At 34.8% G+C, this 14,327-nt stretch overlaps 7 protein-coding genes and 6 pseudogenes across 13 annotated transcripts, besides 3 other annotated features; 8 read left to right on the top strand and 5 right to left on the bottom strand.

The window, feature by feature from the left end:
• Positions 1-14,327: part of a mobile genetic element that runs on past both edges of the window.
• Positions 35-1,065, top strand: TVAGG3_0241810 (annotated as a pseudogene). Its single transcript has one exon. A coding segment is annotated over exon 1 (1,031 nt).
• On the top strand, positions 2,009-2,329 carry TVAGG3_0241800 (organellar and viral DNA polymerase type B; the record flags this gene model as incomplete). The annotated part of the gene is made up of 1 exon (XM_001291656.1): positions 2,009-2,329. The coding sequence occupies one exon, from the start codon at positions 2,009-2,011 to the stop codon at positions 2,327-2,329; it is 321 nt and encodes a 106-aa protein (XP_001291657.1).
• On the top strand, positions 3,298-3,990 carry TVAGG3_0241790 (KilA, N-terminal/APSES-type HTH, DNA-binding family; the record flags this gene model as incomplete). Its single annotated transcript, XM_051227708.1, has 1 exon — positions 3,298-3,990. The coding sequence occupies one exon, from the start codon at positions 3,298-3,300 to the stop codon at positions 3,988-3,990; it is 693 nt and encodes a 230-aa protein (XP_051112694.1).
• TVAGG3_0241780 (uncharacterized protein) lies at positions 4,107-4,580 on the bottom strand (the record flags this gene model as incomplete). The annotated part of the gene is made up of 1 exon (XM_051227707.1): positions 4,107-4,580. The coding sequence occupies one exon, from the start codon at positions 4,578-4,580 to the stop codon at positions 4,107-4,109; it is 474 nt and encodes a 157-aa protein (XP_051112693.1).
• TVAGG3_0241770 lies at positions 4,671-5,523 on the top strand (annotated as a pseudogene). Its single transcript has one exon. A coding segment is annotated over exon 1 (853 nt).
• Positions 5,402-14,327: part of a mobile genetic element that runs on past the window's edge.
• Positions 5,601-5,909, bottom strand: TVAGG3_0241760 (uncharacterized protein; the record flags this gene model as incomplete). Its single annotated transcript, XM_051227706.1, has 1 exon — positions 5,601-5,909. One exon carries the CDS (start codon positions 5,907-5,909, stop codon positions 5,601-5,603), a length of 309 nt encoding a protein of 102 aa, XP_051112692.1.
• Positions 5,910-6,054: a terminal%2Cinverted (terminal inverted repeat of Maverick-1C transposon ID:TVAGG3_0241590).
• TVAGG3_0241750 (protein of unknown function, DUF4107 family) lies at positions 6,133-6,556 on the bottom strand (the record flags this gene model as incomplete). Its single annotated transcript, XM_051227705.1, has 1 exon — positions 6,133-6,556. A coding segment is annotated over one exon (424 nt), but the record flags the coding sequence as incomplete, so codon positions are not given.
• Positions 6,590-6,781, bottom strand: TVAGG3_0241740 (uncharacterized protein; the record flags this gene model as incomplete). The annotated part of the gene is made up of 1 exon (XM_051227704.1): positions 6,590-6,781. A coding segment is annotated over one exon (192 nt), but the record flags the coding sequence as incomplete, so codon positions are not given.
• TVAGG3_0241730 lies at positions 7,808-8,371 on the top strand (annotated as a pseudogene). Its single transcript has one exon. A coding segment is annotated over exon 1 (564 nt).
• On the top strand, positions 8,986-9,600 carry TVAGG3_0241720 (uncharacterized protein; the record flags this gene model as incomplete). Its single annotated transcript, XM_051227703.1, has 1 exon — positions 8,986-9,600. The coding sequence occupies one exon, from the start codon at positions 8,986-8,988 to the stop codon at positions 9,598-9,600; it is 615 nt and encodes a 204-aa protein (XP_051112689.1).
• TVAGG3_0241710 lies at positions 9,894-10,455 on the bottom strand (annotated as a pseudogene). Its single transcript has one exon. A coding segment is annotated over exon 1 (562 nt).
• On the top strand, positions 10,685-12,232 carry TVAGG3_0241700 (annotated as a pseudogene). The gene has a single exon. A coding segment is annotated over exon 1 (1,548 nt).
• TVAGG3_0241690 lies at positions 12,663-13,861 on the top strand (annotated as a pseudogene). Its single transcript has one exon. A coding segment is annotated over exon 1 (1,199 nt).

Genomic DNA, 14,327 nt, shown 5'->3' with positions numbered 1-14,327 from the left:
ATTCGAACAACATCCATGGAGGTCATTTAAGAAATTCAATGAAGCAGCAAAGAGTTGGGGATTTACTAACAGAGCTGAAGTGAAAAGGTTCTTTGACAAAAATGTTGTACATCAAACAAAAATAAACCCTTACGACTACTTTTTACCAATTTACTCCAACACGCTCCTGACGCATACCAATTTGACACTCTCATTCAAAGCAGAAAAGGAGGACATAAACCATTCCTCATCTTCATTAATGTTAACACTCGTAAAGCATATGCATATAATGAAAAATAAAGGAACTCGTGAAGTGTTAAGAGTTTTACAAAAGTTTGTAGCAGAACATAGCCCAAGTACTTTAACATCAGACCAAGACAGTGCATATCTCAGCAATGAAATCACAGATTTTCTCATTAAGCATAACATAACTCACTACACTACTGAAGACCATAACCATAACATACTCGGCATCATAACCGCTTCATAAGAACGCTCAGAGATTTAAACAAGAGCGAGACTTTACCGAAGAAACAATGAAACATTTCTCGAAGTATATAATTCCTCAACACATTCTACAACAGGACATACACCAAATTCAATGACACAACAACAAGAAGAAAAGTATATACAAAAGAAACGAAGCCAAACACAAAATATCAGAAATTCAACACAATTTACCCTCATTCCTGGTACAAAAAGTTCGTGTAGTTCTTGACGACAAACCGTTGACAAAGAAACGTTTAAGGTTAAGTCGAAATTATTATATCGTAGACTCTACGCAAGGTAATGGATATCTTATAAAAGCTGCCGACGACTCTATTGCGTTTTATCCTCGTCATAAATTAGTTGAAAGTAGTAATGGCAAACTTGCTGAAACCATTGACGAAGCAAAGCGAGGAGTGGTTATTGAAATACTTGACTACAACATAAACGATGACACTTATAAAGTAAGATATGAAGGAGGCGTTGAAGATGTTATACCATCTAAGAACTTGAGAGAGTCAAGCCAACACATCTGGGACCATTAGAGCGGGAGTACTGGAAAGACAAAAATATGCCAGAAAGAATAAGAAATTCTTCTAAACTTTTTCATTAGATGTAAATCAGACATGAATGAGAACAGTCATGTATTATTAATGGTACCATTTATTTTAACATAAAGACGCAAACGGACTCTTTGAGTCCTGAGGTCTTTCAGACCGAAGCGGCGAGGACGAAGTCCATGACCAAAAATAATGTTTAGGGTAGATGGTTAGATCTAACCTCATTTCTACCCTCATTTCTAACCTCAGCCGCTAAGCGGCGAGACCCAAAGGGTCTTGAATTTTCATGAATTTCCTTAAGACAGAAAAAATAAAGTTAGTTTTATTTTTATTTATTTTTTTATTTTGTATGTAAAGATATGATTTCAACAATCGAAACATCAGCACTTTCGACAGCATGCACGGCACCAAACTCGCTAGTCATGAATCCTACGTCAATGTTGGTAGAGATGAAAAACTTCATTCCTTCTTCATATACTTTTGAAACAGAAATACAAAGAATAAAGCAAGAACTTTTAACAAGTAATTTAGACTGTAGTGCGAAAGATGAAACAAATGGAGAGGAGCTATATGAAATGCAAGATATCATAGACCATTTGCCTAAATTACCGGAAGTTCAGCAACAAAAACTAACTATTCCTGAATTCGATGAAATTGAAGTTAAAGTTACTGATTCAGTAGAAATAAAGAAGTTCATACGTAAAGTAAATTATGAATTCCTTGGTTTTCATTGCAACCATAAAGTTATGAACAAAGATTGCGACATGGTTTATAAAAACATTTCTGACATATATAAATCTGAGGAGTTTAAGACATACGACAACTTTGTTTCATTAGCTGCTGAATGTGTGTGGCAGATAAGAGATAAAGACAGAAGAGGCAAAGTATGGAATGGACAAATAAAACCAACAACTTTTGAGTTAAAGAAAACCATTGACGCCTTAGTTGTTCTAGCAGGTCAAATTTCAATGTATAACGCAAAAATGAATCCGCAATGTTCAAAATGTAAAGCAACAATGAGGAAATATAACTACTCAGTAAAAGAGATAGAAAGAATGAGAAACGATTACGCAGACTTAAAGAAAGAAGCAGAAAAGCCAGCAGAAGATAAAATGGACATGTTGACATTTCTTAATAAAAACTATCCCACAGCTGACGATTTCCTATTATCTGACGTCAAGAAGAAGTATAAAGAAACTTCCGGCATTGTTAAAACTTTTGACATACTGACAGAAGAAATAGAAGCTACGAAATTGTTTAGAATCTCACGAATTCATAACGTTTACCATGTAAAACGGTTATAAATAATGAGGGTAGAAATGAGGTTAGATCTAACCATCTACCCTAAAAATTATTTTTGCTGAATTCAGCACAAAATTCTGAGTAAAATGACATATGGCACGTGTCAAACCGTTGAGTTTTCACAAATTTTAAAAATTGCTGCGGAAAGTTCGTCAAAAAAGTGAAGGTTCCCGACGGTTTCAAACCGCCATACTTTACATGAAGATAGTTTACAATGTCAACTAAATATCATGTACGATAGAAACGGTTATGTAAAGTTTTGTCCTGATTCAGAACAAGACTTGTATTTTTTCAGAACAAGACTTGTATTTTTTCAAGACAAATCTTGTCCTGATTCAGAACAAGACTTGCACTTTTTAGTCAGTTTTTCTTGTAAAGTTCTCAAATTTGAGAACAATTGTCCTGATTCAAGACAAGTCTTGTATTTTTTCAGAACAAGTCTTGTATTTTTTCAAGACAAATCTTGTCCTGATTCAAGACAAGTCTTGCACTTTTTCAGGAAATCCTATCGTCCAACTTTACAAATGTCACTTTTTCAACATGATTGCATTTTGGTCGGGGAACAACTTTCTCTCAATTTTGTCACTTTTCACTCAGGGTGTGTGTCAGAAAATATCCAAAATCTTTATAGCCTCGTATCTCCTTCAATTCTTGACGGTTTGACATGTATGACACACCATTCAATTCAGAATTATGTGCTGAATCTTATGACCTTCATTTGTTCGTGACTTCTTTTCACATATGTAACCATGAATTTTTAACATTTCTTTAACACAGAAAAAATAAAGTTAGTTTTATTTTTATTTATTTTTTTATTTTGTATGTAAAGACAGTAATGTCAACATCAGAGAACACAACAACAGCTATAGTCCATGAAGCCATTAATGAAGAATACGAGTACATACAATATAACAAACAGTTACGTCTCATTCGTTCAGTCAAAGATGACATGTACCAAATGCAAAGTATAATGAATGCTCTTCGTTCTACAAAGCAAGCATATCATTGGTTTGAAAACCAACAGACAAAAGAACTTTTAGAAGAATTTCCTCATATGATTGCTTCCCTCGGAAAACCGAGAGAAGAGATTCCGTACGAAAATCGCAAGAATTTGGCTCCTGGTTTGAAAGGTTATTATGTTCATAGACTTTTAGTAAACGCTGTAGCAATGTGGGCTTCACCTCGTTATGCTTGTTATATTTTCATGATGTTAGATGAACTATATAAAGCAGAACGTGGAGAGATGGAAAAGAAACTTCAAGCAAAAGATGAAGTCATTGAATCCAAAGACAAAAGCATACAGAAAAGAATACCGCGTTCAGTACCAAAAGGAAAGGAAAAGAGTTATAAGTATATGATATATACTGAAGAGTTGGAGAAAGAAGAAGACAGAGATATGGTTATGTTGCATTTAGTCAGAAGAAACAACAAAAGCTTTTATGACCTTGCTAAGATTTACAAATCTGACAGAAACTGGTTCTATCGTGAAAACTTACCGATTTCAATGACACCGAATGAGCAAATAAAGGAAATTGTCAAAAGTACTCTTCCTCAAACACACTATGACATCAAAGGTTGCACAATACTTACATTCAAAGAAGACTTAACATTACTGAAGGAAAAAATAACAGAATATTTCGATAACTTCAAAGAGGAAGAATGAAGTCACGACAACATTAACGAAGAAGTCACGACAACATTAACGAAGAGAGAATGAGGTGAAAAAAGAGGTGAAAAAACGGGTGAGATCTCACCTCTTCACCAAAAATATATTTTTGTTCAAATAACGTCAGGGTCAATTTCTTCAACCATTTCACTTCCTTCGTCAATGTCAATTGAAGCTTCTTCAACCTTTGGTAAGAATTTCTGTATAACATCTTTGTTCGTTATTGTCTTCAGAGATGAAGGATAATATTTCACATTTGTTTCACCCTTCTTATATTCTTTCTGTTCGGAAAGATTCATAGCAATACTGAAGAAGTCAATGTTAGAGTTCTTTATAACAGTATAATGAGTATCTTTGACATTCACGAAGAAACTCTTTTGTTTCAAAACTACTGCTAACTCTTGTGAAGTATAACGTTTGCGGTCAATGACAATAGCTAATGGTCTGACATACTGACCAAACTTAGATTCTTTCACAAACTTCTTGTTAAAGATAACATTAACGTTTGAAGCACCATTGAACTCATTCTTGATGGCAGTAGCGAGAGCATTGTATGAAAAGAACTTGCAATCTTGCATGTGTTTCATTAAAATAAAAATATTAAATTATTTTGAAAAATAACTTAAAAAATCTAATCTAATTTTTTCAAAAAATATTTTTTTTATTTCCTACTAAAGATGTATCGGAAGTTGTCTAAGTTAGAACACTCGGAAATAAAACAACTTCTAACAGAAGCTAACATAGAAGTAGCAAAGCATTACGCAACAAACAAAAAAGCACTCGCTGACATCCTCAATGACTATAATGGTGCAATAAGTTATGATAGAATTCATGAGTTCATAAAGCCGCAACGCGGCGAGGACGAAGTCCATGCAAGAGCATTTCCTTTAAATGACGTTGCTATTGACTTATATCATAGACGTTCAGTACCTCATGAAGTAAGAAGAGAAATGTTTGACATAACAAATGCAAACGTTGGTGAAACACGAAAGAGAGACGACACACTGAAACAACAGAGAAGAGAGATGTTTAAAAGTGCTATAGAACAAGTTCGCAAAGCTAACGATGTCATTCGTTCCATTGACGACAAACCAAAGAAGGTGAGAGATGGTTAAAGAAGATGAAGAGAATAGGAAGAGAAATGTGAAGTCAGGCAATAGACTCATTGACTTTAACATCGAAGCTTTAGATGAACCAAACAGAGACTACTTACACAAACATTTCGGTAAGGTTTTCATGAGACTCTTAGAGAAAATTAAAATAAACTCACAACAGAGATGGATGGTATGTTATAAACTTGGTGGAAAGTATGAATGTTCTACGTTAAACCTCAATAATATTGGAACATTACTACATCAGCTCTTGAAGGAGAACTTTATATCAGAGATAGAAGCAAATGCTGCAGGTAAGTTAGTATGGTTAAGTCGTGTACTGAGGCACTGCGTTCCTCCGTACGCAATACTTGTGAATTTGACACTTTACAAAACCGTTAACGTATATTTTACAACACAAACGACAACATTAACTTAACCTTAAATATTTACAAAGCCGCCAACCACTTCACTTCACTAATGTAAAAAATAAACGTTCTCATTTACAAGAGTATGCTACTCCTCCCATTGCTGTGCTTCACACAATAGTTCATATTCTTCAGTATCGCTGCTGTCGCTCCAATCGTCAGAGTCAAAATCACTGTCAAAATAAATGTTAGTAAGTTTTGACAAAGCTAATGAAACACGCTTACCGTTTGTATCGTATGCTTGTATAAACTTTCCATTCTTCATTCCTTCATAAACGCTCAAACTAACTTTACCCTTTCTCCCTCGTATCTGATAGAATGTATTCTCACGCGGAACGAAGAACAAATTCTTGAACTCATGACCGTTGTAGTTTGTTATCTCAATAGTTTTCGTCATTTATATAAAAATTAATGATATCACCACCCTCACACGTATGAAAACATAGCACAAAAATAAATTTAGGTGAAGTGGTGAGATCTCACCTCTTTTTTCACCTGTTTTTTCACCCTGTTGAATTCATTGCTTTATAACTCTCTTCCTTGGTTTCTTTTTAGTTGCTTTCTTCACGTCTGTCTCCAACTTGACTGTCTTTCTTCTTCGCCGTAATGATACCAGTTACTTCCACCAGTCAATGGGTCAAATGGTCTTTCGTAAGGGTTTCCATACATTCCATAGGGACCATACGGAAGAACTACTGGTGGAGAAGAAACATTTTCTTTAGTTCCATCGACTCTATTTAAATGTATTGTTTCACCTTTCATCTGGTCATTAAAGTCTTTTGCGTGTTTTGCAAACTCATCGTCCTTTCCTAAAGCATTTTCTGACTCAGTCGCAACCAAATTGGATGCTTTATTTATGAGCCCTATTTTATTTAATCTTAACTTCTTTGCAACCCAGCCTCCAATCTTCCCTTTATTTGCATCTAATGTCTTCGAAACCCTTCCTCCACTCATTTTATTTACTGCGTCATAAGCTCCAAGTGCTTTTGCTCCAAATGCTAATGCTTTTGTTCCCATTGCGCCTAAAGCTGCCCAAGCTACCATTTACACCATATTAAAATCATCTCTCTTCAATATTATCTCATAAAAGTTCTCTTTACTGGAGAAAGTCAATGAAACATAAACATTCTCACGGGCTTCGCCCTCACCGCTTTGCGGTCTATCTAACTTCTTTCTTATCTCATCTATACGCTTCAAAATGTCTGAACAATTGCTAACATCTTCTACAACAGTTATTTCATCATGAATGACCTTCAAGAACAAGCTCATTTAATATGCTATTAAAATCATCTCAATAATGAGTCCATCCTTTCCGTCTTTGGTAGCACAACATCTTTCATTGAAGAAGGTTCGACAAGTCTTATGTTAAACTTACTGACAAAGTTTGTTATACTATAATGCTTCGGCGGCGAATACATGTAGTTTGAAAGACATAATATAGATTCTTCAGCAAATTCACTTATACTGGATTTTATAACAATGTTCTCACGAGACCAAATACCACCAATTGACAATCTTGTAAGCAATCCTGCTGAACCTTCAACTGTAAACGTCGATGGTAACATTCCACGAAGGTCATCTATTGACATCTTTGAGTCACTGAATTTAAATATTTTCTTAAAGCAATCGTCATTATCTAACCATGCAATAGCTTTGAAGTTTTCATTCGAATATACATCTGCTTCATTAAATGTAAAACCTGACTTCTTTGCAGAGATGACTTTAAAATCTATTGAGTTTGTTTCAAAATTATATGCTATGCTAACTTCTGAAGGTAATGGTGTCCTTCCGCAGTCAGTTGTTCTCTCACTACCGTTTGAAGCTTTGTGTTAAAAACTTTCATGTCATCTCCTGTGTCTAGTTCACATACACAGCAACAGGGAAAACTATCTTGCTTCTTTGTTTCATCATTATACCTCAAAACATTAAAGTTCTTCAATAATATTGTCTTCCTGCTGGAATACTTCGAACCTGTCTGATTTCAATAGCTTTCTCACCTCCTACATACTCTACCCAGTGCCTTGGATATTCATAAGTATACTGACTTTCTTGAATTTTGGTTGGTTTCATCATAACGTGTTCATAGTATATCTTTATACTCTTGTCAGTTAGACTCGGTGCTATGTTCTGAATATTTCTGACTTGCATTTTTAATGGAGATAAAATGAAGCATTTAATACATGACGTAGATGAAGACATGAATGAAACTACAGACAAACTTAACTCTTCTCTCATTCTTCCTTTCAGTAAGGACTATGAGTTCTGTTCAAATGGTGTTATTTCTATTGTGGAAAGATGGGTCAGGTAAGACATTTAACCTCATTCGTCATATACTCATAACAGAGCGTTTAGGAAATGACTCATATTATGACCAAATCATTATATCAGCAACTTCAGACTCTATGGACTCAACAGCGAAAACATTTATGTCAAAAGTTCAAGCCTCTGTCGTTAAAGTTCCAGACAGTGAACTCATTGAATTTCTTCAACGTTACATTCGACGTAAGAGAAAATATTATGCCATCGTAGAGTTCATACAGTCAGGAATGCAAAAGACTTCTGAGGAGATGGAAAGAATTATTGACAAACACCACTTACGTCAGTACTCAGGAGTTTACGATATGAAACGACTTACAAACTACATTCTATCAAAACTTTCAAAATACCCCTTCAAAAAGTATCCTTCAAATACTCTGCTCGTTTGCGACGACTTCGCCGGAAAAGGTTTAGTGTCAAAAGCCTGACTCACCATTAGCTAACATCATTACTAAAGTCAGACATTACCACTTAACTGTAGCAATACTTATGCAAACATGGAGGTTTTTAGCTTTAAACATAAAACGTCTCATAACTGACTTCGTTATCTTTCAAGGTTTCTCACGTTATGATATTGAACTCATTTGGAAACAGTCAGGTATAACATTACCTTTTGAAGAAATTTGGGAAGCATATAAGTCTCTCATCTCTCCTCGTTCATACCTTGAGATTCATATCATGACTAATACCATTAAAGTCAAAAATATTCCATGGGAACGACCAACATTGTTTTAAAGTTTAACCTTCAATTGACTGATGGTAAACAAATTCCATGCATCTCTGTCGCCATTTCTGTTAATATTTTTGCTGTCATTCATATCATCCACTTCCCATCCGTTAGCTTTTGAGGATATGCGTTAGAATAGCTGTTCTTAAATGAAGGCTTTTCACCTTTGAGAGCATAAACTCTATAACTTTCTGCATACTTTATGTTTGAACCTCCTGAGCCATCATTGACATAAATTTTTATAGGCTTCCACCCTTTGTTCATGTTCCTGCTTCTTCCCTTAGCTCTTTTGTTCAGTAGTTCTACATCTTTATACACAGCACCTGTCTCAGTGAATTCAACAATATTTTCATTCGTTAGCTTTACATTCAAACCCTTGTCGAGTATATTGTTCATTTCATACATATAAAAGGTTTTTATTCTATATGAAATGAGAAGCAAATCCATCTTAGCTGGTGCCGTTAATGTTCCAATTGAACCAACATCAAATGTTGACTCACGAACGACAAACAATATTGTCATAAAGAACTATAGTTCAGAGTGTTTGAAAGAACTAGAACCAGAACTTAAGTCGGTGAATTTAAACTCAGCTTCAAACGCTAACGCTACATCAGATGTTAAGTTAGAGTATCCACCACTGGACCAAATTCTTTCAAGAGAAGCCAACGACAACCCTTACACAAATGTTCAAACAAATCCTTCAGATAACGTAGACCATTACCTTCTTCAGTTATACCAAACAATTTTACTCAAAGACGATAAGAAGCTTTTGGTAAATCTTATAAGCAAGAACCAAATAATTCTAACAAAGGAGGACCTTGAAAATGTTATATCACGAATAACAGGAAAACAATGTGTCATTGACTATCTCGACCCTGAAATCGAATGCTGTGGTCAAACGCCACCATTCATGAAAATAGGTAACATCCGCATTATTGAAATACCAGGAACTACAGGAGTTGAGTTTAAGTATAAATATTCGAATGAATATACAAAACTTTCAACAGAATATAAACTTTGCTTGAAATATGTTTTAGTAAATTAAAGCAGTCAGGAGGGCTCTTTGAGCCCATCTTGGCGCTTTGCGCCGTTAGTCAAAAAAATTTCAAGTTAGCAATTTGTAATATCTATCCAAAACTTCTTCAACAGTATCGAACTCATCTTCATAATGCAAACCTAATCTTATTGACTTGGTGCAGTTCTCACTAACACAATATAGCGCTTTGCGCTCGGCGCCTTTGACGCCTTTTTCTGTTCTCTTGACTGACATAACTAACTCATTTGTTTCATCAAACAGCAACAACCAAAGTTCATGACCTAATACATAACATTCATACTTTATATTTTTAGCTCTGAGTTCTCTTGTAAGCTGTTGCATTTAATATTTTCTAAAAAGTCAACTTCAACAGTCATTCGCACTGGTGCCTTCAGTTCTACAGGCTCTCCTTGAAAGTCAACAAGTCTGAATTGCATGTCTTTCAAATTATGAGGACTAATGCGAACCCATTTACCTAAATGAGTTGCTATGACAGGAACGTTTGGAATGAACATTGAATTGACTGCATAACAGAAGGATTTATATTCTACTGAACCTTTACTATTAACTCCTGAAATACCTGTGACATTAGCTATTTTAGACTCAATGTATAAACAATTGCCATAACATACGTATGGAACAGATTTCATCTCAATCGTTTTGTCAATACTTTTCAAAGGAAATGTCATATGGTATGCACCCAGAAGCAATTGAACTCTATGACTCATTCGTGTTATCTTAAACTCCTTCATAACTGAACTTCAAAACTCCTGCAATAAGTTTAACATTCATTAAGTTTTCTTCGTTATCCTTGTTTATTGTAGTATTTATGAGAGCATTTAACACTCCAGCTAATGTTTCCATCTTATATTCTACATTATTGTGAAATCTTATTTCGTGCTTCTTTCCATCTATTTCAAGCTCCATGAAATCTGTTTCATCTGTTATAACGAATGAAGCGATAGTATTGAAGTCAACCATTCTGAATGCAAGCGCCTCATTCTGTAGACCTAAGTTTGTTTGTAGCTTTACTGTCCCGTATTCGTTTGGGTCTGTACTTTGCAAATAGAACAACATTTTATTCTATTAAAATATGAGTATAGCTGCATATGCGTATGAAGCTGACAGAGCTAAACGTTTATATTTTGGTCAATACTCTCTCACACTTACTGACAAATATATTGTTATTTCTGATGGAAATACTGAGAAATATATAACATGGAAGGACTATGAAAAGTTTGACCCTATTTTAACTCCATGTACTATGCCATTCATTGTAAATGGTGAAGTTGTCATGAAGAACGACACAACTGTTATATAGGTCTGTATATGAAGCTCTTGAAAGCATTCTTAACTTCAATCCTTCAGGGTTCGATACAAAAACAACTCCTTCGACAATGCCATTCATTGTAAATGGTGAAATTGTGTCAAAAAATAATGAAACAGTGTATAAGTCAGTGTATGAGGCGCTGAACTATATGCTTCATTTCAATCCTTCTGGTTTTGACCCACAAATAACTTCATGTACTATGCCATTCATTGTAAATGGTGAATCGTCATGAAGAACGACACAACTGTCTCAAAGTCTGTTCGTGATATTTTAGACTACTTGCTTCATTTGGGTCCTACAGGATTTGACCCATATACAACTCAATGTCAAGTACCATTCATAAACGACTCAGCAGAAATAAAACTCAAAACGTCAACAGTAGATGAAGCAATTGCTGACTCATTGACAAAACTTCTTGATATAATAATGAGAGGTTCAATACATTCAAAACAACATATGAAACCTTTAAGAAAAATTATGACGATTTCTTTAAAATTACATACATCGAGCCTTCTGCTCCTCAAACACCAGACTATGCATGTCTTAAAATAAAGGCTGCACGGACACAAGTTAGAACATTGACTTTTGACGGAGATAATATCGTTAGAGACGTTACACCTGGAGACACATTACTTACGAAAGAATACTTAAAAAGTCATATCAGTGATTTTGTGAAAGTAGAACAAAGTGGAGCAGGTAAGAGTTGGTTAGGGTGGTTGTTTACTTTATTTTCATCAGGTGTAACAACTGCATCTCTTATAACCATGCAAAGTGAGATAGATGCACTCTGGGCTTTTCTTGGTGGCATAGATAGCATGAAGTTTTATGTTGAGTTTGCTAAATTACATGGAAATACAGGAAGTTTCTTTGACGGTCTCAAAAATTTATGGGGTAAAGTAACATATAATACAAAGAAACTAACTAACTGGGCACTCAAACGTAAAAATATGTTCGACGGACTTGCTTACAACCCTCGTCTCGGAATTATTGAACCAATTAATTTACATCCTTTAATAGCAGCAAGAGATTTAGATGAAGAAGGAAAAGGAGGACAAGTGGTTCAAACAATTGTTGAAAATCTACTGAATATATATCCTGAGTTTAAAGAAGTTTTAACAGCAACAAACACAACAATTCGTGAAAACAGTATAGTGTTTAACACTGAAGATAATATTTTAGACTATATGTTCGTTGTTTTAGGTCAGTTAGCTAAGACAATAAAAGAGAAAGGTATTGACTCAGTCATAACAGTTGAAGATGTAATGTTAAGAAAGACTTTTGACTCATTGTTTCAAGAACCAAAAGAAGTAGTTAGTCTTTATGAAGTTTTGAACGCAATGCTGACAAAAATAAATAAAAGTGACACTGGTGACATAAGTGAAGCAAAAGTTGTTGAACTTCTTTCACAAAAAGCAGATAAAAACCATGTTCATTATATAAGTTCAGACGAACAGATTATAACGGACTACCATGGATATTTAACACAGGATGAAAAATGAAACGAAATGTTAATGAAAGAAGATATAAATACATTCGTGCTAAAGGTTATGACATAAGCTGTACTGTACAGTATGATGTAGCTAAAGCACCAGAAGCATTTGGTTATAACGATGAAATTTATGCCTCTACTTTCTCTGTTAACGGTGTATTAGTTGAACCAAGATTTACTTTGAGAGTTAAGTCAAAAATAACGTTTGAAGATGCTATTAAAAGTAAAGCTGACAAAGTTGAACTCGAAGCAATGAACAAAGTTTTGAAATCTCATAAACACAATATCTCCGATATAAATGAACTTCAAGCTACATTAAAGTAAAGCTGACAAGAACCATACACATAACTCCTTCTCAACTGTTAGAGCAGACGACATAATATTGAACTATACCCTTGGTTCAAGTGCACCTTTAGAGAATCCAAGTACAAGCGTAAAAGATACACTAAACTTTAATAACAATGTATGAATATGAAGGTCATGTCAGAAACTTTGAAACACATGAACTACCAGCAATGTTAGATAAGAAAGCAGACAAGAACCATACACATACAAGTTTTACAACTGTTGCTATAGAAAGTATTGAAGGAACGGTTGAAGAAACTGGTGGGGATGCATTATATTGTAAACCTCCTAACTTTCCACAAGGTTTAACATCGGATGACGACATAACGACGATGAGAAACATTAGATGTAAAGATGTTTATGTCATGGAGGATGAAAATAATGTTAAATTCACTGCTCAAGATTTATATGATAAGAAAGCCGACAAGAACCATACACATAAATCCTTCACTACTGTTAGAGCTGATGACATAATATTGAACTATACCCTTGGTTCAAGTGCTCCACAAGAAAATCCAAGTACAAGCGTAAAAGATACACTAAACTCCTTAAATAACAAATGTATGAATATCGAAGGTCATGTCAGAAACTTTGAAACACATGAACTACCAACAATGTTAGATAAGAAAGCTGACAAAACAGAGCTTCAAACATTAAAGACAGAAATACTTCAAACATTATATCCTATAGGCTCTATTTATACGTCAATGAACTCAACAAATCCAGCAACAGTTTTAGGTTTTGGTGAATGGAAGCAGATTGTAGACAAATTCTTATACTGTGCTAACTCTTCAAAGCAAACAGGAGGTTCGAAGAAAATTACTGAAGCAAACCTTCCACCGCACACTCATACAGGAACTACAAACACAACAGGTAGTCATTCACATTCAATAACAAAAAGAGGTTATACAAATCTTGCAGCAGGTTCGGATAGACAGGGAATGCATAGATATGATATTTCAAGTGACCCAGTAGATTCAAGCGCAGGTATTTTCTGTGGAACCGCAGGAAATCATGCCCATACTTTCACAACAAATCCAACAGGCTCGGGTGCAGATTACATGCCACCATTTGTGACTGTATTTGCATGGTACCGCGTTCAATGAACGCACTTGAGCCTAGAATAAAATCTTTAACTTTACATAAATGAGCTTGAAAGAAGTATTCGAACAACATCCATGGAGGTCATTTAAGAAGTTCAATGAAGCTGCAAAGAGTCGGGGATTTACTAACAGAGCTGAAGTGAAAAGGTTCTTTGACAAAAATGTTGTACATCAAACAAAAATAAACCCTTACGACTACTTTTTACCAATTTACTCCAACACTCCTGACGCATACCAATTTGACACTCTCATTCAAAGCAGAAAATGTGGCCATAAACCATTCCTCATCTTCATAAATGTTAACACTCGTAAAGCATATGCGTATATAATGAGAAATAAAGGAACTCATGAAGTGTTAAGAGTTTTACAAAAGTTTGTAGCAGAACATAGCCCAAGTATTTTAACATCAGACCAAGACGGTGCATACCTCAGCAATGAAATCACAGAATTTCTCATTAAGCATAACATA

This window comes from Trichomonas vaginalis, chromosome IV, assembly GCF_026262505.1.
Source record: "Trichomonas vaginalis G3 chromosome IV, whole genome shotgun sequence".
Taxonomy (NCBI): Eukaryota; Parabasalia; order Trichomonadida; family Trichomonadidae; genus Trichomonas; species Trichomonas vaginalis.
Note: the sequence above shows the minus strand (reverse complement) of the source record. Positions and strands in the feature narration are given on the sequence as shown.